At 39.3% G+C, this 22,197-nt stretch overlaps 1 protein-coding gene across 5 annotated transcripts in view; it reads left to right on the top strand.

Moving 5' to 3' along the window:
* Positions 1-2,958: 2,958 nt before the first annotated feature.
* usp9 (ubiquitin specific peptidase 9) overlaps positions 2,959-22,197 on the top strand; it is a 35,522-nt gene continuing 16,283 nt past the window's right edge. For 2 of the 5 annotated variants that reach the window (XM_062403344.1, XM_062403346.1), the window contains exons 1-18: positions 2,959-3,369; positions 8,054-8,328; positions 9,902-10,047; positions 11,586-11,665; positions 12,641-12,753; positions 14,537-14,755; positions 15,585-15,700; positions 15,783-16,034; positions 16,136-16,271; positions 16,370-16,522; positions 16,987-17,091; positions 17,262-17,468; positions 17,563-17,699; positions 18,775-18,813; positions 20,507-20,640; positions 20,766-20,856; positions 21,338-21,451; positions 21,565-21,793. In XM_062403344.1, coding sequence (XP_062259328.1) covers positions 8,221-8,328; positions 9,902-10,047; positions 11,586-11,665; positions 12,641-12,753; positions 14,537-14,755; positions 15,585-15,700; positions 15,783-16,034; positions 16,136-16,271; positions 16,370-16,522; positions 16,987-17,091; positions 17,262-17,468; positions 17,563-17,699; positions 18,775-18,813; positions 20,507-20,640; positions 20,766-20,856; positions 21,338-21,451; positions 21,565-21,793 — 2,379 coding nt within the window. In that variant the 5' untranslated portion in view covers positions 2,959-3,369; positions 8,054-8,220. Of the gene's footprint in view, positions 3,370-3,592; positions 3,694-8,053; positions 8,329-9,901; positions 10,048-11,585; positions 11,666-12,640; positions 12,754-14,536; positions 14,756-15,584; positions 15,701-15,782; positions 16,035-16,135; positions 16,272-16,369; positions 16,523-16,986; positions 17,092-17,261; positions 17,469-17,562; positions 17,700-18,774; positions 18,814-20,506; positions 20,641-20,765; positions 20,857-21,337; positions 21,452-21,564; positions 21,794-22,197 lie in introns of all 5 variants that reach the window. The other 3 variants (XM_062403347.1, XM_062403348.1, XM_062403345.1) reach the window with 2 other exon arrangements.

Consider the following 22,197-nt stretch of genomic DNA (forward strand, 5'->3'; position numbering starts at 1 on the left):
CAGCCATTTAACCTAGGATAGATAAACTGTGTAGGAGCCACCCAGCCCATCCCTCTCACTAGTGAGGGACCAGGTATATACACAGAGACAAAGATTCTTAAATGACAAACACTGTTTATAAGGGAAGTCAGACACTGGATGTTATTAATAAATAACTAAATAGAAAAACTAGAATATATATGTATATTTATATACTGTACAGAACTAACAAGGAATGCTTGTAACAGATATAATACAGATTATTAGTTATTAATAAAACTAAGGGAAATATATTAAGAAGCTGTATGTTTGATTTTGGATATTTGCCATCATATTGCACACGTAATTTATAAAAAGTTTGCAACTGGAGGGTCCCCGCCAGAGGCTTAGGCTATATGGGGTCCTTGGCATGGAAAAGTAAAACAGCTAATATGGCCAAAAATCCCAAACAGCAGACTTCCTGTTGCGTTATTCAAATTAGTACTGGGGACTTATTTCCCGTATAGTCATGATACACTTGTGTACCAAATTTCGTGATGATCGGTTAAACCAGATGGAATTAATTGCTGTTGAGCGATTTTTAATCAAACGAAAAGCGATAGGGCCTCCGCAATATTGGTGCTTGGGCCCTAATTATGCTTTTTCCCATTTATATATTACAGCGCATGGTCTGATTATGCCACGCCAATATTTAGTCCTAGTGCTTGTTTGAACATGAACCTAAGGGATGCATTATCAATCAGTTGGTAACTCGATGTTGCAAAATGCAGTGAAAACATATGCAACCCCCAAACTGATGGAGAGATGGAGCAGGGACCCCTACTTTATATTGTACAAAATTGTGTTTTATATTAAACTGGGCCTGTGTGCTATAAACATAGCTACCCTGTTATGGTGCATTCACTTAAGCTATTCAAAAAATACACAGGGTCATATATTTATGTTTGTATTTTAAACATGTGCAAGGTATGGGAACTGCAGTGTGTGCATTGCTGACTGAAAGATGATGTATTCTTCCTCCATTCATCCGTTCGCAATATGTTGAATTCATGTTAATGTCTATTTAAAGACATTTAAATTTTCGGGGGAAAAATTGGTTGAAAAAACAAATTACCAAAAATATATGTTGCGACGCCCTGCGTACCCCTGTTGAGGACCTCTGGTCTGAGACATCAAGCATGCCTTTGATCTATGACTACTGACACTGTCCCTCGTTCCTCTGATGAAGGCTCCCATTGACTCCCATTCAATTCTTTACCGCCGTTTTTCGTAATTTATGAGTAAACTGTCTGGCGAAAGTCTTCGAAAAGTCAGATCACACCATTCCCGACCGAGTAGCGATGATGAATTTTTTTGTGCATGCGTGAAAAAAACTGAGGGAGGAGTATAGGGGGACAAAATTTAAGGCAGAAGACCATGTCTACTGGCCATCTTAGGAATCGTTGATGTCAACCCCTAGGGGTCAGCGGAAGTACTGCAGGTATGTGACACTAAACCACTCATCCAATTATTGATCTCTTACCAGAAAGACCTTCCAAAAGTGTCCACAAATTTAGATGTCTTTAAATAAACATTAACATGAATACAACATATTGTAGCGAATGGATAAATAGAGGAAGAAGATGTTATCTTTCAGTCACCCGCAAATATACAGATAATAGTCTGAAGTTTGGATTTATCAAAGATATGAGCACTGAATTGTCAGATGTCAAGGACTCGGTCGTGAGTCCTTGACAAAGTCAGACTTAAGTTTCCATTAAGTCTGACTTTGACAGAGGAGGATCAGCTCATCTAACTTTCCACTGACAGTACGTCCAGAAACATATATGACGCTATAATCTATGATGAGCCTTTTGCCATTTGCAACCACATAACTTTGCGAAAGTGAATTTTCCTCACCCACTTACCTGAAAAAAATACAGGTAGAGACTGCAGCCTGAGGCTGATATGTCCCTCGGCCTGACAACCTCCATCCATCCAAGGTCAGATAAGTTGTGTACTACTCATCAGGGTCAGACATCTCCCTAATGTGGGAGTATGTATGCCATCCACAGATGGCTTGAGGATTCACTGTCCCTTCTACATGTATGTTTAAAATAAAAACATGAATCTGTGAATTATTTGAATAGCTCAGTTTTGTATGCAAGATGTATGTTTATAAATGGCAGTGGCACTGCCACCCAGTACCTTGCACATGTTTAAAATAAAAACATGAATATATGAACCTGTGTGTTATTTGAATAGCTTAGTATTGAATGTACAATAACAGGGTAGCTATTCATATAAATGGCACTAGGCCCAGGTTAATATTAAACATTGGGTCCCTGCTCCATCTCTTCATCCATTTGGGGGTCCTTGGCCTGAAAAACATTGAAGACCCCTGTCTTAAACAGTTGCAAAAGTGAAAGATTTCACCTTTTTCAATGGGGCCAGTAGCCCCATTAGTATCTAATTCGTTCTCTGTCTCTTTATCTCTGGATTATTCTCCATACAGCTTATCATCATTATTATTATTAGTCGTTCTTCTGCATCAAATTTCGTCCCAATACTCCTCGTGCAGTTTTTGTTGCACATGCACAAAAAATACATCAGAATTTTGCCAAATTTATCTTCAATGTATTAGACAGCTGCAAGAGGTGAAAGATTTCAACTTTCTTGAATAGCTTCATTCTCTCACTCTCTTTTAAACCAGCCAGTCTGTGTGTTTCTCTTTCTCACTCTTAAACCAGTACGTGTTTCTTTCTCTCTCTCTCTCTCTCAAACTGAAACAGTCTCTGGACCCGGAAGGAAGTACGTTTATATAAAATATTGCACATGTATTTTATGACCACCCAGGGCGACAGGGGGCGATATAACCAGGTGCGTCGGGTCGCTCAGCCTTTTCTCCTCCTGGTTTTATCCAAGCTACGGATGTAACTTATCCGCTGGAGCCGGAGTCACTTATCGGAATTCAGGGTTTTAAGCCTTTCCATTCAGCAGCCGTTGTGTTTTCCCAACTGCGCTCGGTTGCGGTGCAAACGAGCTCAGTGACAACGCAGCGCGCCGGAGTTCACACACTCGTCAGTCCCGCTTTTACTGAGATGCATCTGTGTCTGACTGCGCTTCCGCCATGTTGAACCGAGTCAAGTTGTGAGTGACTGCTGGGACCGAAGTGACAAGCCCTAGAAATCGGACTAGACAGAGTTAGGGGGGCTGTTACCGCGCCGGTGACGCAGGAAAAACACCCAGAAGCAGAGGGAAAACCCGTAGGAATTAGACCGTTCTGGTAACAGCTTTGTGTCCTGCGAAACTGTCACCGATATAGGCCACGTTTATGTAATATACGACGACACCATCGTTGAAGGCTGGACGGAGCCCGTGGATAGAGGGGGAAGTCATATCAAATTCCTGGTGAGTTGTTAGCTAACTAGCTCGGTGCGCTGCCTGCTGATTGTTAGCTGGCTACCGCTAGCGTCAGCTGGGAGTGGATGCAAGGTAACATAACTGCGTCTGGGTTTCTTGTGTGATTCAGCCGATGGTGGTTTGTTCTCTGTTTGCTGCTGTTCACTGGGTCTTTGACAATGTCAATGCTACTAAACGGCATTTCGTGATATTAACAGTGTGGTTTCATTAGCTCGCCCAGCTACATTCCCTGGAGCCAAGCTATCGCTAGCTACCCGCAGATTGTCCTCGGCACTGTCTACAGACAGAGGAGGAACATTTCCTTTAAACCTGGTATGTTTACAAGTTATTGCAATTTATTTCCCCCTTTGCCACCATTTTTATAATTCACGAATAATGGCTTTGCATAATATACATTGCTGTTAACATTTTATTTCACCCAGGCTTCCCATATTTTATTTTCGATTTGTTTGAGCTAAGTTATAAGTTAGCGTTAGTCGATGCAGGTCAGAACACTCTGTTACATTTCAGGAAATAGACGACTCCCCTGTCACTTGCATATTTATGGATATCTAAGACGGCTATCTGTGTTAACTTATCCTGAGCGTTGTGATGACAGCTTAACGATATTAATCTTAATATCGCACTATTGGTTTGATAGATGAGAAAATGAATAAGTTGTCGAGTCACATCAAGCAGCCGCTTGTCAAAATAGAAACGTTAGCTGAATGTACCTTCGACTGCTCACTCGCACGTAAGCTAGCGGCTACATAACGACCACTGTTTATCTGGATGGCTTCTCGTTAGCACGGTCGATGCTCAGCTTGGTTGGCCAACAATAACGTTTGTGGAAGGGGATTTTAAATCGATCATGATGTAAGGCATCACACAATGTCTGTGTGTGCTTAAGTTCACCAGTTATGTAGATAAGCTTCGCTGGACAAGTATAATGTCAGGCCCGAGCGAATAATGAGGCCTCAGCGTAGCGGGCTGTGGACGAGGCCTTCACCGCTGTCTGGGCGGATCGCCTTGCAGGCTAACCGAACGATAGTTGCCGCAGCTAGCTAGCTGCAAGCGCTAACTAACCAAACCAGCTGTTAACGACTGTAAACGTGCCGTTGTGTTATGAACCGTACCGTCACCGTGCACTGTATGTGCACCTGCACTGTCTGAGAATTGAGGCTGATTCACGGTTTCACACATTTTATTTAATGATGGTGATTTCACCGTCTGTACAATGGTTTTTAAATAACACTGACGTTAACGTTCCAAAGCCGGTTCAGTTTGAAAGGCCGCAGTTGTACGTTAGTCCTAATGGCATCTGCAGTTAGCGTGTACCTTTTTACACTGATAACACATAACATGTTTTTGTGCGTCATAAAAGTAATCCACCCTTTCCTGCTCTAGTAGACAGTTAGCTACTGAGTGGTTTTACTGATAGTAGCTCCATACTGTGACGTTCAGTTCTCTGCAATAAAGCTTATTCAGTACACCCATGTTAACTTGCTGTTAGACACATGCTTGCAGTTTGTCTTAAGTGTTAATAACAATTATTAATCTCCCAAAGGACAGATCAGCAGCAGTATTTATTCCTCATATTCAGACTGTCCAGTTTAGCACTATCTTATTTATATCTCAAACTTTTGCATAATCTGCATCCACAAAGTCTATTTCAGTTCTCTTCTTATTACCAGTCAATTGTTGATCAGGTGAACTCTCGATTTTTCTGGGCTGAAGACATTGTGAAGATGGGGGAAGTACTAGCAATTGAGATCAGATAGACTCTTTAAACTTAGGTCAAATTATTATTGTGATTTTCAACTGAAGCTTCCAGTTTGTTAAATAGCATATAGTATGTCTTAATCTTCTTTCAAATGTTTTATTTCTTTTGCTCTGGTGTCAATGTCAGTTTATACAAAATGCATTCATATCCCACCTTGAACTGATATTTGCAGAAACAGCGCCAACTCTAGTTAATTGTGATGACCGGAAGACTGAAGGTTGTGGTGTTGATTACCATGACAATATAATCGGCAAGCAACATATTGTGACATTTCCATTTATGTAATTGGTGGCTTCCAGCAAATCACATGATTTGTAATAATTGTGGTTTTTAAAATGTCCAATGGTGAGCTCTGTAAGAAAATGGGAACTAATTAACAACCCATAATTTATGTTTTCTTAATAGTTTTAAGCTTTGGCTTTTTCTTATGTTGGTACTAAGAAATGTCTGCTCATAAGTTGTCCCCAAAAGTCATAGCTCCTTATCCATAGGTCTATCATTGTACTACAATCCTATTTAATCGCAATATTAATAGACTATTAGTTTAATTTGACACTTTTTTGGATGCTGAAGAATGAAAATACTTTATGGAACTGAAGCTTTAAGATTGAAATGCACCATATGGTTAATTAAAAACGATTTATTTATCTTAAGGGTTTGAGATTGATGAGGGAGTCAAGGAAAGATGTATCATATTTCACCAAATGTCATACAGATATTTAAAGGGCAGCTTCTGGGTTTTCTTCTTCATCGCCATTGGTTTTGATTACATTACACTTTCCAAGTTATTTGGGGATGGCAAGCGATCACAAAAATTAAGTCACACAAGGCGAGAACAACCAGATCATGCATCCTTAATTTTTTTGTTTTAAGTTTTATTTTTCAGTTATGATCTTTGAGAGGCAAACGTTGGCTGACAGATTTAGACGTTTATAGCCTAGAAATTGAAATACAAACAACAATAATTAAATCTCCTGTGACAGACATCCTTCACAGCGAGGGTTAACTTTGGTCTGCATTACTAAGCATGGTCATGGATGTACACCCAGTTTTCCTGTGCCATTGGGGAATATTACATCACATAAAGTGGTTTAGATAATCTGGCAAAACTGCTGCAGTTTTGCTTTTAAAAGTCTGATAATTTGACCACTTGTTCTGGATAGGGTTGCATCAATCCAATTACCTACCTTGGTCCTATCCTGACTCAATCTGCTTTGATTGGTGTCTTTGATAACAAGGCCAAGCATATTCCATGTTAACGCAAACAATGTTTAAATCAAGCCTAGTGTTGCCTTACACATAAAAGTATGATCCCATTTTCTTTCACACGGTGAGGAATTCATCTTATTAATTTAACACTGGTAGAAAACTGGTCATCATTTTCCAGATCTCAGCAGTTACTTAGGCAAGCACAATTTTATAGTCAACAATAAAAGTTATGGCCAAAACAAAAAAAACAATATCCGGGGTCTGATAAACATAATCTGTGAAGACTAAGTTATTCAATTAGATCATAGGGCCAATGAGGCAGATTTGTCACATTGAGCAATATAAATATAACTGGCTTGACAATAGATAACTGATTCAAGGTGTCCTGTTATAATGCTGGTAATTATTATTATTATAATGGTGATGAATTAGCTCAGTCCATCAATAGAGATATATCAGTGAATCGTGTGCTAGTTAGAATCAAATGATGTGCATTATTAATAACTAAACTAATATACTTATCTGAAAAAATTCAACAAATAAATGGAAAGCAGTGTTTTCACTTCACATAACTTATACAGCATGCACTGGATGTGGTGGGATTTAAGATTAATTCAGGTTGGCAGTTTCATGTGGGTACTGGTACATAATGCTGTATTACTGTTGTGGGTCTGTTAGCATGAAGCAACATAATGACAGCCTTAAAAAATGAAAACAAAATAGTGATGATATTGTGCTGCCTTGAAGCACCTTATCCAGAATTGCATTGGCTGTGACAACATGTATTTGTGACAAAGGATGCAACAAGTTTAGAGCCGCTTGGTTATTGTAGAGAGAGACTGGTATTGCCACCAGCTGCTGCAGTCTTGACCCCAGGTCGTTTAATGTACTTTGTCTCTGAAAGAGATGCAGAAATGTCTGTTAAGCTGTTGTCACATTTGAACTTTGGACAATGTCCAGTGTTGCCCTTTAACACATGCAGCACAGAACTAAAGATTGTCTGTGTGAGATCTGTGTTACTGTTTAGTTTAGACAAGGGGTCAGGGTAAAGTGTGCAGGGGGGAGCCTAGAAATGTCACAAAAATGCCTACTCATACAGCTCTGTGAATACTCCGGATATATACCTATTCTCTTCACGCTGGTTCAGTCTGACTTTATGCAGACTTTTCACAAGGGCGCTTTAGTCAAGTCAGTTTTAATTTCCAGTCCAACTGATTCGGACGTTTGTGCTCACTCATAAAGCTCGTTTATATCATGTTTAGAAATGTTCATGGTTACACTACATTTGTGAAAGATGCTTTACTAATACAATTTGCCATTTGATCCTTCTCTAAGGTAATTTACTAAAGCATGCAGTTGTGGGAGACCTATATAGAATGTAATTGTGTTGCCGTTGCTGATTTTGGTGTAATTAAGATGTAATGAGGCAGGAAATAAAGGTTTGATTGGTACTGGATATTCTGAATACAATTGCAATGAAATCAGTGATCCATATCAGCCACTTCAAAGCCTGGTTGCAACATCCTAATTTGTAACACTACATAATTTTAGTTAGGTACCTAAGTAACAGGATCAGTCCAAGTCAGTATGAGTTGATTTAAATGTAAAATCTGCCATACAAGATCATAACCATCTGTTAACCTATTTTGCATTTATATGCCATTGGATCAAATCTGACCTTTTTCCCTTTCCCATCTCCAGGTTATGCAATGGTCTCAGCGGCACATCCAGATCTCCAGGTGCTTGTGTCCCTCTCTCGTGTGTTCGGGCTCTCTTCCCTCTGCTCTACAGCTGAGGTGGCTGTGATTTCCCTCCTGGCCAGCGCTCCCTAAGAGGCCAAGATTGCCAAGATCTGCCCTGTGGCGAGCATGACGGCCACCACTCGTGGCTCTCCGGTGGGGGGCAATGACAGTCAGGGCCAGGGCCAGGGCCAGGCACCTGATGCTCAAAGCCAACCCCCACTGCCACAGAACCAGGTCTGCATCCTCTTCCGAGCTCAAACTCAAAATGCAGCCATAGTTTTCTTGGCCTCTTCTTTGAAATGCTGTGAACTTCTTATTGCTTTCATCTAAATCTGTCCTCTTGTATTTGTTTGAAATAGCCGTGCATTACACTTCGTATATGACTCGATATTATTTAATATAATATTATTTTATCAAACAATCACTGGCAGTTCAGAGACTGCAGCGCAGTTATTTAACAGATCTATTGCTCGTACCTAACTGCTCACAGGTGCCCAAAGGGAGGGCAGGAGGGAGCGGAAAAGGGGGAGTAAGAGAGTGAAGGAGAGGCATCAATGAACAGAGCCTCTTGAGTGATGGATAAAGGATATGTGTGTGTCTTTGTGCATGTGCATTTGCAGGCCTGTGTTGGTTAGAGATGAGCCGTGGTAAGACGTGAGAGGCAAGCTGCCTATGTAGGTCAGCCAAGCAGAAGGAGTCTTCACCACACACCCCCACATTTCATATTTCTCCGTTGTGCATCTCTTTTCACTATGTGTATCCTTATTTTACTCTCCCACTACCACTGATGTTCAAGATGAGGACAGCAATAATGAAAGGATTGGTCACATCAGTCCTAAAATACACATTCATAAATGCAGCTTGTGTGTTTCTCGGACGCTTTTGCATCCAAATCTTCTATTTGACAGTTGTAACAGAGATACACCCACATACTAACACATTTATTCTTTATACTTTTTGTTCTGTATATCCAGCCGTAAGAGATGAGAATATAAATGGATTTGTTTATGTGCCTGTCTGGAGAGACACACCTGCTTCTTTATACCTGCAAGCATGTTCAGTTATCTACTAGAACAATTTAAACTCTACACCCATACAAAAGGGAGCCTTGCCTTTTCACTGGCATATGTCTATGGAAAGAAGTTTATACAACTGCATTAAAACGTTTTTTTTTTTTTTTTTTAATATATTGTATCTTTCAGGGATTTAAATAGTCTGTCTAATGCATTGAGATCTAGCCCATTCAGGCGGTTTTACAATGGTGGATCGGTATCAGATACATAAAGCTAACACTATATGATCCTTTTGTTTATTTGCTCTTGGTACACCCATGATGAAAATGCCTCTCTATGCTCCAGTAAAATGTACCATCACACAATCTTGATAACAAATGACCAGTGGAGCATGCATATTAAACTAACAGCAAACTGGATTGTATTGAGTCTGTATAATGAGCATTTAAGCTTAAGTGGGGCCTCTAGCTGCTCCATAAACTCTTGTTTATTTATGAATTGATTAAAGAATATTGCTATCAAAGCAATCAGTAAATATCTACTTATTACTTCACATTGTTCATATGTTTAATTGTTTAATGTTAGTTACAACAATGCACTGAGCACAGGATTCACAAAAGCTTGAGATGCACAAAAGAATCTTATGATTTTTATGTGAAGTTTGCTTCATAGAATAGTTTTTTTAAAGTTATTTTCTTGGGACTTGTTTTGAAAAAGTATTTTTCAGATTTTGTTTATATGATACATCCACAGTGATCAATATATTTTATTAGAATTTGTCTTTTTCCTTGTAGACGTCATCTCCTAACTCATCTAATGAGAACTCTCCAGTGAGCCCACCAGATGAGCAGGGTCAGGAGGATGGGCCCCCACAGCTGGAAGAGGAGGAGCCTGCTTTCCCTCACACTGACCTAGCAAAGCTGGATGATATGATCAACAGGTATTTTACCCGCATGCTAAACCAAATTAATTATGTTGGCATCACACATTCACATTTGTAAGCAGAGAATGTCAAATGCCAACCGATAAATTTGTTCGCCAAATTGGAATGCAGTATTCAGGTTGCAACACGGTAGAATGTTTTTTTTTTTGCGCTTTAGAAAATAAGGTTTTTGTTTTCCTGTTTGTGTTCGTTTTCAGTGCTCCCTCTCTTCATTCAGCATGTAGGTCTCTCGACCCCTGTTTCTGTCTCTCTTTGCCTCTTTCTCGTCTGTTGAGTCAGGAAGAGACAAGTCTTTAAAAGTGTGTGAAAATGTTACTTTAAAACATCAAAGAATACTTGTGTAAAGTTGATTTCCCATCCCCACAGCAGCACAACATCGTTATGGTGTGAACCTTAAGTTGATCCTGTAAACCGGGAAATGGAGAAGCATAATGGCTCCAACATATTTTCTCTTTAGGTTCATGCCACGGTAATGTTTTTTCCCGCTGATCCATGTGAAATCACCTTAGCACAGTTTGCAGCAAACAGTCTCTGGTGGCTTTAATGCATTAATGTCTTCACACATTTTTGACGACTTGTCTCTGCGTTCTTAGCGATGTTTGTCTCCGCCATTTTCAAACATTGACTCCACAGAGGACATGACTAGGTCAAGTGATGGAGACGCTGTCACATTGTGTGCCTTGCATTATAACAGACCAGAGTAATCGATGACTAAATTAGTTGCCAGCTTTTTTATTATCAATTCTAATCGATTAAATCAATAAGTTGTTTCAACCCTAATTTCCATGTTGTGGGATTTTACCTGGTGCTGCAGAGGTGGGGCAAAGCTGCAAACTGTTGACTGGCACAAAACTATAAGTTGCAGAGCTTATGTTATTATGAGGAATATAATAAAAATGTTGGTTCATTTTGAAATTTGCGTATTTCAGTTTCTTATTATGGAGGCCAATTGCTGTTTTTGTGAACTCAAAGTTTGTCAAATTGTCCATTGATTGTAGAGTTCAGGAATCATTTTGACAAAAGTTGTTATTGTAGGTCAAGATGTTAAAGGATTTAGAGATGTTCTGGTTCCTTTTTAAGATGTAAAATCTTTTGAGTCCGAGGTCATTCCCAGTTTGGATGATAAACTCATTTCATGGGTGAATAAATAGGATAACAAATGTGAAAAACAGCAGTTTCCCCACAAATGTTATTAGTATTATTTCTGTGATCCAGGTTTCTCAGCAGTATAGTTGTCAGCTCAAAACATTTCCATGGCTATTACTAACTGTGAGCAATGAATCGCAATACTTACTAATTAACCTACATTATGGGGCAGGCTACTCCTCCCAAAACACATGTAGGCCAGGTCAATGCCTAATTTTCATTCCTATTTGGAACCAATAAACACACCTGTCTTTGAAATAATTTCTTTCCAAAGGTGTTTTCTTCTCTTAATCTTGTTATCAATGTGAGAAGAGTTTGAGGGGTGTATCGCTTTTATTATTTTTATAATTGTTGCCATTTCTTTAAATTCTTTAAATTTTTTCTTTCAGGCCTCGTTGGGTTGTTCCAGTTTTGCCAAAAGGAGAGTTGGAAGTCCTCTTGGAAGCTGCTATAGACCTGAGTAAAAAAGGTAGGACTGTGCTGAATGATCTGTCGTGTCTGAGATGTTTTCCGTCAGTCTTCTAGTACAGGCATTGCTTTTTAATGCCATCGGGTCCTTGGCAATCATCATGAATTTATTTAAAAGTGTTGAATAGGGCTCATCAATTATTTTTGATAATCACCGATCAAAAAGCCCCCCCCATATAATATCACAGGAACACAGTTCCTACCAAGGTCATTTATCCACTTAAACCTTTATGAATGATATTAAAAATCTTTTTTTTAGTTTTTGCTTATTTAGTCTTAAAATTGCGTCGTGATTTGTTTTGACAAAAAACATTTACTTCTCGTACACAACTGTTTTCACAGCCTTACCAAAGACTTGGTTGCTAGCCTTGTTTAGCATAAAAAACTGCCTTGCCTGATGACACTTCTTACTGCACATGACCAGAACTAATATAGACATGGCCCACAGACCCTAGACTGAGGTACAGCTGAAATATTGCTAACGCTACTACTGATTAACCGGGCACTAGTCGTACTGCTGCCCGTATAATCAAGCATATAAGAATGGCAAAGACTGAAAATCTAACTATGGCTGACGCAGCTGTCACAGAGCTCTAGGGCTTTTGCAAGTTTTCTCTCTACGCATCCATGTAATATGAGGGTTATTATCTACACTGGGTCTTGTGACATTCTACAAAGGAAAGGGTACTCTGACTTCCTGAAAAGACAAACAGCCACTGGAGAAACTGTTGTCAGTCACAACGTGTATTCATCTCAGGCCACATTCCAACTGTAAGTTAATGAATTGAATCTTTTAGCAGACTCCTTGGCCCACATACATGGGTGACATCTGCATCTAGATGGGATACATCTTAATTGACAATTTCATTATCTTTTGGATTTGTAAAGTGTATGTTTGCGTTTTGGCGTATTTCTTCAGGCTGAATGTTTTACTGATTTTATAAGAATGCTAAATGAGGGATGTCTTTCCTTGCAGGACTGGATGTGAAGTGTGAGGCATGTCAGAGGTTTTTCCGAGATGGTCTGACCATCTCTTTCACAAAGATCCTGACAGACGAGGCAGTCAGTGGCTGGAAATTTGAGATTCATGTGAGTCCTCATTTTTGCTCTGTATTTTGGTCAATGACACAAAAGTTTCTTTAAGCCATGGCATCCATTCTAACGGTCCACCCTAATGGGCTTTTGACGAAGCTTACATCAACAGATAAGATGGATATGTTTTGCATATGTAACCCACACAATCTCTATTTTGGAGGTAAGACTGAAAACGGATAACAATCTTTCGAATTTGGCCTGATTTCTGTTCCAACAGAGCACAACTACGACTCAATACGGGTTATTATGCAAGCGATCAAAGTTGTAATGGTCAACATAAATCTATATTTTTGTGTGATGGCATTGGCAGAATGTCAGAATGTTGTAATTTAACATGTTATTTCCTATTGGATGCATATTGTTCAGATTGGGGTCTTGCCTATGAATTGAGTTTTCTGCTTAGGTTATGTGGAGTTGAGAGAAACAGGCAAAGGCAGCCGTGATCAATTATGTTTTTTGTAAGAAGTCGCTGAGGCTGGTCTTTTCTGCTGTATTAGTGATATTGATCTCTGGAACCTTTTCATGATAAACCAGTGAGACAGACAAGGAAGTTAAAGAGCAAAATACAGATTTTTCTCCTGTCACCTTCACTTTAAATCATGATGATTAGGTTTTTATCAAATTTTATTTTAGTACATTGTACAGGGTTGTTACTTTACCATAGGTCATCTGATTTATTCTCATCAATGACTCAAATGTTAAGGAAGAAAAAGACCCTCTGGTTTTTGACGATGACCCGGTCCCATATTGATTACACATTTCTGGTTACTTCGAGGCGTACAGGAGGAGCAGCTGATTTAAGTTGTAATGTTACTGGGTAGAGACTTAAATTAATTTCCCTGGAAATCGTAAATTGAAGCGTAGGTGATCTTTCCAAAAATATTACACAAATATTACACACGTTTTAACAAACAATCATGATCAACAATCTGAACTATGACCTTTTATTCTGAATGTTAAAATGTGCTATTTAGAATATTCAATAGTAAGTATTATTGACATGTCACCAAGATTTCAGATGTTAATTAAGGCACCAAAATAAGACTTGACAGGTAATCTATTTTAGGAGTTCTAGTCTGTATCAGCGTCTCTGTCAAGACCTGCTTAACTGCAGGGCAGAACCATGAATAATAAAGAATCTAATTTTCCCAGGTACCGTGTACGTTATAAACATCAAGCGTTTAACTAACAAAATTATGCATTATATCGCCCCAAAAATATAGTAAAAAAAGGATTTTATTTGGCAAACTTATTGTTCTTCAATTTGTTTGAATCTTAAGAAGAAATAATTGTCCTGCCAATCTTTTTAATTGGCAAGAGGAGCTGCTACATGAGCTGTACAAAACAATTGCAAAAATCAGGATGTCTCTCATGAGTCACATCATTTGTGTGTGAGCCTAATTGTGAAATCTCCCGCGAGTCACATTTTTTTGTCTCTCTGTCTCTCCCTTTCCCCCATTATAAATGTAGCCGAGAGTTTACTTCACCTATATTGACAGATAATAAGGACAGGAAATACTTTAGCTTCTGCTTTATTTTTCCGCCAAACTATATATTTTTTTGCTATATAGTGTATTTTTCCTTCTATAGCATCCATTATCGTAGATATCATGACATCCCTAATTGCAATTCTTCTTGTGTGTAAAACATATGTGTCATTAGATCAAACTGCGAAGTTGTTTTCATCAGCAAGGAGATTTTCCTGCCAGCCTTGGGGTTCTCTCTGTCTAATAGTCAATATGTGCATTTTCTCCCACCTAAAAATCTTCCGCTACAGAGGTGTATTATCAATAACACACACCGATTGGTGGAGTTGTGTGTGGCCAAGCTCTCTCAGGACTGGTTCCCTCTACTAGAGCTTCTGGCCATGGCCGCCAACCCTCACTGCAAGTTCCACATCTATAATGGCACACGGCCCTCTGAGACGGTCCCCGCTGGAGCACAGCTGGCTGACGACGAGCTCTTTGCCCGACCACCAGACCCACGATCTCCCAAGGTGAATCACTGTGATAAATGCCCAAAGATAGGAATGGAACTTTGACTCCTGAACTTTTCTCTCCAAAATGTATCTCATAACTCCTCGTCTTACAAATTATGATCCCATTGTTTGAAATACACTCTTAACAGTCTAGATTGTGCACGTTATTACTTGATTAATTTGAGATAAATACCCACTTCTTCGGTGTGTCAAAGGAGGATTGACAGCGTGTCGACAGCAGTTTCCCTAATCTGAATGACAGTTAGCCAGTCTCTCTTCCTTGTTAGCTAAATCCGTAGAGAAGTATTTTAGTTTAGCCTCTGGGGCCCTGAGAGATGAAGACAGTCCTTGTGTGTAAAAGTGAGAAGATAAAAAATAACTAAAAGTCTATAATATGCATGCATATTGTATAAATGAGGTGAATACTCAAGAGACTAGGAATTTTACAGTGAAAGAGTGATGAATGTAGCGTGGGCATGGGGTCAGTATGAACTGTACTGCAGTACTGCTCACTGTCTGCCTCTGCTGGCAGGGGGCCCAGGACTAAATAGGGCCTCACTGTGTTAGGGCAGATTTTACCTGAGTGTCTTTTATTTTTTATTAATAAGTTTGACATCCAACCAGTCACTCTTAAACATGTAACTACAACGCAACTACTTTATAAACTTTACATCATTGATTAGCTAAAAAACAGGCCTTTTAAAATGTCCCCTTTTTAAAAAAAACAATCTATTCCGAAAAGCCTGGACTCTCATTCTCAGAATGGACTCATTTTAGGGGGAGGGACTTGATCATTTATTTTACTTATTTAAAACTAATCCTTTTCTCTCTTGTTTCCTATTCACAGGGATGGTTAGTGGACCTAATAAACAAATTTGGCACGTTAAACGGGTTTCAAATGTTGCACGATCGCTTCATGAGCGGCCAAGCACTGAACGTCCAGATCATCGCTGCACTTATCAAGTGAGAATGAAAATGATTGGCTTTTGTGTAGTGGTCACGTTACAAGTTTTCGTTAACTGATTTTGTCTTCTTTTCATTACAGGCCTTTCGGCCAGTGTTATGAGTTCCTCACATTGCACACGGTAAAGAAGTACTTCCTTCCAGTCATTGAGATGGTTCCTCAGTTTCTAGAGAATCTCACAGATGAGGAGCTGAAGAAAGAGGCAAAGAATGAAGCCAAAAACGACGCACTGTCCATGATAATCAAGTCTCTGAAGAATCTGGCTTCTCGTGTACCGGGGCAGGAGGAGACCGTTAAGAATTTAGAGATTTTTAGGTTAAAAATGATTCTTAGGTAAGTAAAGTCATCTAAATTCTTTTCATCTGATCAAGGTTTTCCATCAAATTGATGTACAGTTATTATTCTGACTTTATCAAACTCTCATTTATCACCAGGTTATTGCAAATTTCTTCTTTTAATGGCAAAATGAATGCACTAAATGAAGTTAACAAGGTGATCTCCAGTGTGTCCTACTACACTCATCGGCATAACCCTGAGGAGGAGGAATGGCTGACTGCAGAGCGCATGGCGGTAAACTCACCACAGCTCTTTACTATTGTATTGCATCTTAACAACCAATTTTTCCCTAAAAATCCATTTCTCCTTTATGTCGCTTCACTCTACATCAGGAGTGGATCCAGCAGAACCACATCCTGTCCATTGTGCTCAGGGACAGTTTGCACCAGCCGCAGTATGTCGAGAAACTGGAGAAGATCCTTCGCTTCGTTATCAAAGAGAAAGCTCTTACAATGCAGGATCTGGATAATATCTGGGCTGCACAGGTAATTGGGTGAACAGTTTTAGTGTTATTCTAATGATCAATTGATCGGCCTATAAAGTAGGAAATGCCCATTAAAAATGAACTGAGGACAAACGTTCAGAATGTTGTAAGATTTTATATGTAACATTTTAATGACCTGACAGAGGCAAATGCTTGTTTTTCCTGATACATGTATTTATTTAATGTTAAATTGTAAACAGGCTAAATTTGATAAAGCCTCAAATAGAATAGAATACACATAAAAAAAGTGGGATTTGCAGGAGAACATTAAATTTAATGGGAAATGGTTGAATTTCTTGTAACTGAAACACACTGCATATTGTAAATTTCGAACACAACTTCTTCTGCTAATCACTATTTGTCAACATTGCAACTACAGCTTAACCCTGCGTGGCTGAAATGTTGTGTTTATATTAGATCTATTTCATTAACACAGCATGGTGGTTGTTGTCTGTGCATCTGCAGGCTGGTAAGCATGAGGCTATTGTGAAGAATGTCCATGACCTCCTGGCCAAGCTGGCATGGGACTTCTCACCTGAGCAGCTCGATCACCTCTTTGACTGTTTCAAGGTGAGTAAGAGTTGCTGTTATCAGTCACAGATTATAAAGACTTTTTGTACACAGTGCACTGATTGTCTGAACTCTGGTTTAAGTACATTGCAGTTTAATTCTTACATCACGACAGCATTCGGCTGTAGCCTCTATTTTAACTTTTGGACTTGGCTCTTGGTCTTGTGCAGGCAAGCTGGACCAATGCCAGCAAGAAGCAGCGTGAAAAGCTGCTGGAACTTATCCGGCGCTTGGCTGAGGATGATAAGGATGGTGTGATGGCCCACAAGGTCCTCAACCTGCTGTGGAACCTGGCACACAGCGATGATGTGCCTGTAGACATCATGGACCAGGCTCTTAGTGCTCACATCAAGATATTGGATTACAGTTGCTCACAGGTACATGTGGGGGTGATGTTGGTGAATGTGTTTTTAAAAGCATGTAAAATAACAGAGAGCTTATTGAACTCCAATTACTGATTTTCACTTACAGGACAGAGACACACAGAAAATCCAATGGATAGATCGCTTCATAGAGGAACTACGGACCAACGATAAATGGGTGATCCCTGCCCTGAAGCAAATCAGAGAAATCTGTAGCCTCTTTGGTGAAGCTCCTCAAAACCTTAGGTAAGCTCATGATAGAAATCAATTTTATACTGCAGAAACATACAGGACGTTTATCACATGTTGGCAAGTATGAAGCATTTATTTTATCATAATTTTTTTGATCAAAGTGTTTACTCAGAATTCTTTGTATTTATTTTGTACATAATGCATGAAAACCCATGATAAAGACACTCATGTTTTAACTTTCTGACATTTCTTGCATTTATGACACTTGCGGCTGAGGCATGCCAACTTTTTATGTTTTTATGTCCAGCACAGTAGGTTATGTGAGAAGTTAAGTGTCCTCAACAGATCAGCCAATTTTCACAGTAAACAATTAACCATCAGTGCTAACCACAGGGCCGAGCAGCACACTAAACATTTACTACATTTTCTCTCACTGAATTAAACTTTTCTCTTAACTACTAGACTTACTTGTTTTGGTACACTCTTACAGAATCTCCCATTAAGTGTAGTCATGAGACCTCTTAAACCAAACATTACAGATTGTAACCCACAAGAAATGTTTTTTTAGCTATGATTGTTTGGCCCAAGGGACGTACATATTTCATTTGAGTACATTGAAAGGAGCTGAAAGGTGCAGATACATTGTTTGCTTTGAAACAAAGTAAACAACGTTGTAAACAGTTGAAAGAAGGTGCTGGAGTATGTTGATGGACTCAGCTTCGATCCTATACATCAGAGTAGTTATTTTTCTCGACAGGTAGCTAGCCTTAAGTAATAATTCAATGAATATAAGAAGTTATCAAGCTTTTATTCTGAGGTAATTTCACAGCAGATTTTTCACCAGAGTAAGAAAAGCCCAATGGTAACTTGAAAAGATATCAGAGAAATTGTGTCAGCTGGACTGAAAGTTGTCAGGTTACTGAATACTTAAACACAAGACATTTTAACTAGGGTTTACAGCCTGAGTAAATACATCATTTATTTCAACATTACTTTGAAAATATGTGAAACTAGTTTCAGATTTATTTGAGATCATTTTGTGCATCATAAAATTGTTTTGATTTAAAGTAGTGTTTTTCCTTATAGTCACTGTAGAAAATATGTAGCACACATGCCTGTTGTTTTTCAGAAAGAAAATGCCAATTAACATACAAACGAACTTAGTGGGGTAAGTTGAGCGCTAATTACAGGGTTCTACCTATTTCTGTGTTACGTCAAGTCTAACTTTCTCTTTGACATGTTAATAATGAACACTATACAAAATGTAAAACCTTTGCCATGAATCTGCCTAAGCAATTCTTTCTTGGGTTTCATCTCAAATGACTCCTTCCTCAGTCAAGCCCCTTTTTAAATGTCTTGAACATTTGAGACTTAGTCAAGCATGAGACAAAACTTTTTTCCCTAAAGGGATAGTTCACCAAGAAATAAAAATTCACTCACTTTTTACTCACCACTGTGCTGATGGGGGTTGGGTCAAGTGTTTGAATCCACAAAACACTTTTGGAAGCTCATGGGTAAACAGTGTAGCACCTGGATCCCATATAATTGAAGACATTAGTGACTTATCTTCAAACGTAGTAAACCATCATAAAAAACGTACATGCCTCCATCCTGCTCGTGTGGTGTTATCCAAGTGTCTGCTAACACTGACAATTCAAATTTTACTCGAAACAAAGTCATTTCCACTGTGTTTTGAGCCTAAATTTCCACCAGAAGTGTCTAAGATAGCAGACATTTCGGACGACCTCTGAATGCACCTCGTCAGAAGATATCAGCGGAACTTTAGGCCTAAGACTTGGTGCAGCGACTCTGTTTCGAGACAAATTTTAATGCCGGGGCTTCCAGACACTTGGATGATACCACACGACCAGTATGGAGGAAGTTTACGGTTTTTCTTTTTTTTTACATCTGAAGAAGTACTCACCATTGACTTCAACTGTATTGGATTCTGCTCTAACAAAGTTTACCCCTGAGACTCCAGAAGTGTCTTGTGGACTCAATCACTTAGAAAATGCATTGAGATTCACTGTGAATTTTTTTTTTAATAAGATTCACACATACATGCATGCATTTCAGGTTAGATCAAATAAAATGTAGAAACCGTAGCTACATCCCTTATAAATAACAATTTCTCAGTACTGAATAAAAGTTAAAGTACATACACAGTAAGGTCCTTTTATCATGTCAATTACACAACTAAGTGAAAGGTCTTTGAGATGGAGCCCCACTCTTCCTGATGCCAGCTCCTTTCAGCTCAAATCATTCAATGCAAGTCAATATCAGGGGTATTTCATGCCTTCGACCCACTAATTCAAACGTATATTTCGAATTTGGACATGAGAAATGAGTCTCGAATGTGAGTGGCAGTTGCACTGTGTAGCCACTGCTAATTTATCAACTGGGCTCATAATATGACTTACTTTACTTTTCCTTTCGTTAAATTGTCATCAGCAATCCAAAACATTGTTTTTATGTTTCAGATTCCCTTGTGGCTCTTTGTAATATGATAGTTAAAAATCAAATCGAGGTTATTTTCCTATTGTTTGGTTCCCAAAAATCCCAAAACATAATTTCATGGTGGAGAAAGGCAGGAAATGTCCTTTATTGATATGACTTCTTCTGCTGGTTACTCTATGACCCATATATATTTACACACACATGCAAAACACCAAGAGCTGCTTTCTTTATGTCCCTGAAACAAATTAGAAATCAGTCATTTAAGTTTTCTTTACCAGAAATTATTACTAAAGGTATTTGATGTCAGCTTCATCACACTTTGTTTTTCAGTCTTTTGCTTCCTGACTTCCTGTCTGTTTTTGTCCCCCTTACATTCACCACTGCTCCTGCTACTCTCTCCTCAGTCAAACCCAGAGAAGTCCTCATGTGTTCTACCGACATGACCTGATCAACCAGCTGCAGCACAACCACGCTCTGGTGACCCTAGTGGCTGAGAATCTCTCAGCCTACATGGAGACCATGAGGCAGTTCTCCAAAGGTACTTTGTTGGAGCCAGAAATGGCTCCTTGTATTAGTCTGATATTTCATTTCCCACACATGCAACATTTGAATCAGGGGTGTGGACTATATGCAGTCTGACTGGTCATGTATGTGCTTTTACAGAAGAGCAAGCTGAGTTTGACCCTCAGACTGTCAGGCCAGGAAGCCGCTACAGCCATGTCCAGGAAGTACAGGAGCGGCTCAACTTCCTGAGGTACAACTTAAACCATCTCACCGCTGAATGTATCTAATCAACAAGGGTGTATAGTTTCCTGAAATCTAATTCCACAACTGGGAAAAGAAGAAATCTAATGTAAAAACTTGCCTTTTAAATTGCTGCAATTTATGTTCATGTGGGGAAATAATTACTGCTCGGATCAGCTATAATAAATTGCTGATGTATTGCAACTACATCCACCCAGTTACTATCCTACCCATTCAAAAACAAACTCTTAAGAGTAATCAGCTTGTTTTATTTAGGCATACAGTATCCCTATACTTTGTTGCCCAGTTGAAGTGCTATGTTTAAGGACAATTTTGGATAAATAGGGAGAAGCAAAGTCACTGAATCCAGTGACTTCAGCCAAGCAGCAGTTATGATACAAGTCTGGAACCAACTCTGTGACCTTCACAAGTACCTTTTTCCTTTATGTTCAGGCCAATATTGATTTTCTTTCTTGTTAATTTTCTGTCAGGTTCTTGCTAAAGGATGGCCAGTTGTGGCTATGTGCCCCTCAGGCCAAGCAGATCTGGAAGTGTCTGGCTGAGAATGCAGTGTTCCTTTGTGACCGTGAGGCCTGCTTCAAATGGTACTGTTCGATTTGATCTCTTCTCGCCTTTAGCATAAATTTAATCTCTTACCTTTGTTAATCAGCAGACATGTCTGGTCTGAATGCTGTGTTACTCTCCTGCCACCCAATAGGTACTCCAAGCTGATGGGTGATGAGCCAGACCTGGACCCGGACATTAATAAGGACTTCTTTGAGAACAACGTCCTGCAGTTGGACCCGTCTCTGCTGACGGAGAATGGCATGAAGTGCTTTGAGAGGTTCTTCAAGGCTGTCAACTGCAGGGAGGGCAAGCTGGTAGCAAAGCGCAGGGCCTACATGATGGATGACCTGGAACTAATAGGCTTGGACTACCTCTGGAGGGTGAGGAGATTTGATCAAAACAACAGTTTTTGTGTATTCGTGAGGGAGGCAGATTTAGAGCCTATATTCTTTCCTTTCCAAAAACTAATTATTTTAAAGACTGGATGGGATCCACATTTTATTACCTCAAGAGCCACTCAAATCTTGGAAACTGAAAGACAGACACTGTGTTGGAAAGTTGTCAGGTGAAGTTCTCACTTTATGACCAGTTGGTCCTTGTTACTGTTCCCAGCCTTAATTTGTTATCTCTCTTTCTACTGACACTCTCAGCTTGGAATAACCTTTACTATTGTAGCCTTGATCTAAGAATTAAATTATCAACAAAGGAGGAGTTATTCAGTGGTCTGGGTTTAGTTTGGTGCGACTGTAACGATGAGGGGATATACCTATCCATTTGTTTGTTG

The sequence above is a fragment of the Platichthys flesus genome, chromosome 13, assembly GCF_949316205.1.
Source record: "Platichthys flesus chromosome 13, fPlaFle2.1, whole genome shotgun sequence".
In the NCBI taxonomy this organism is placed as follows: domain Eukaryota; kingdom Metazoa; phylum Chordata; class Actinopteri; order Pleuronectiformes; family Pleuronectidae; genus Platichthys; species Platichthys flesus.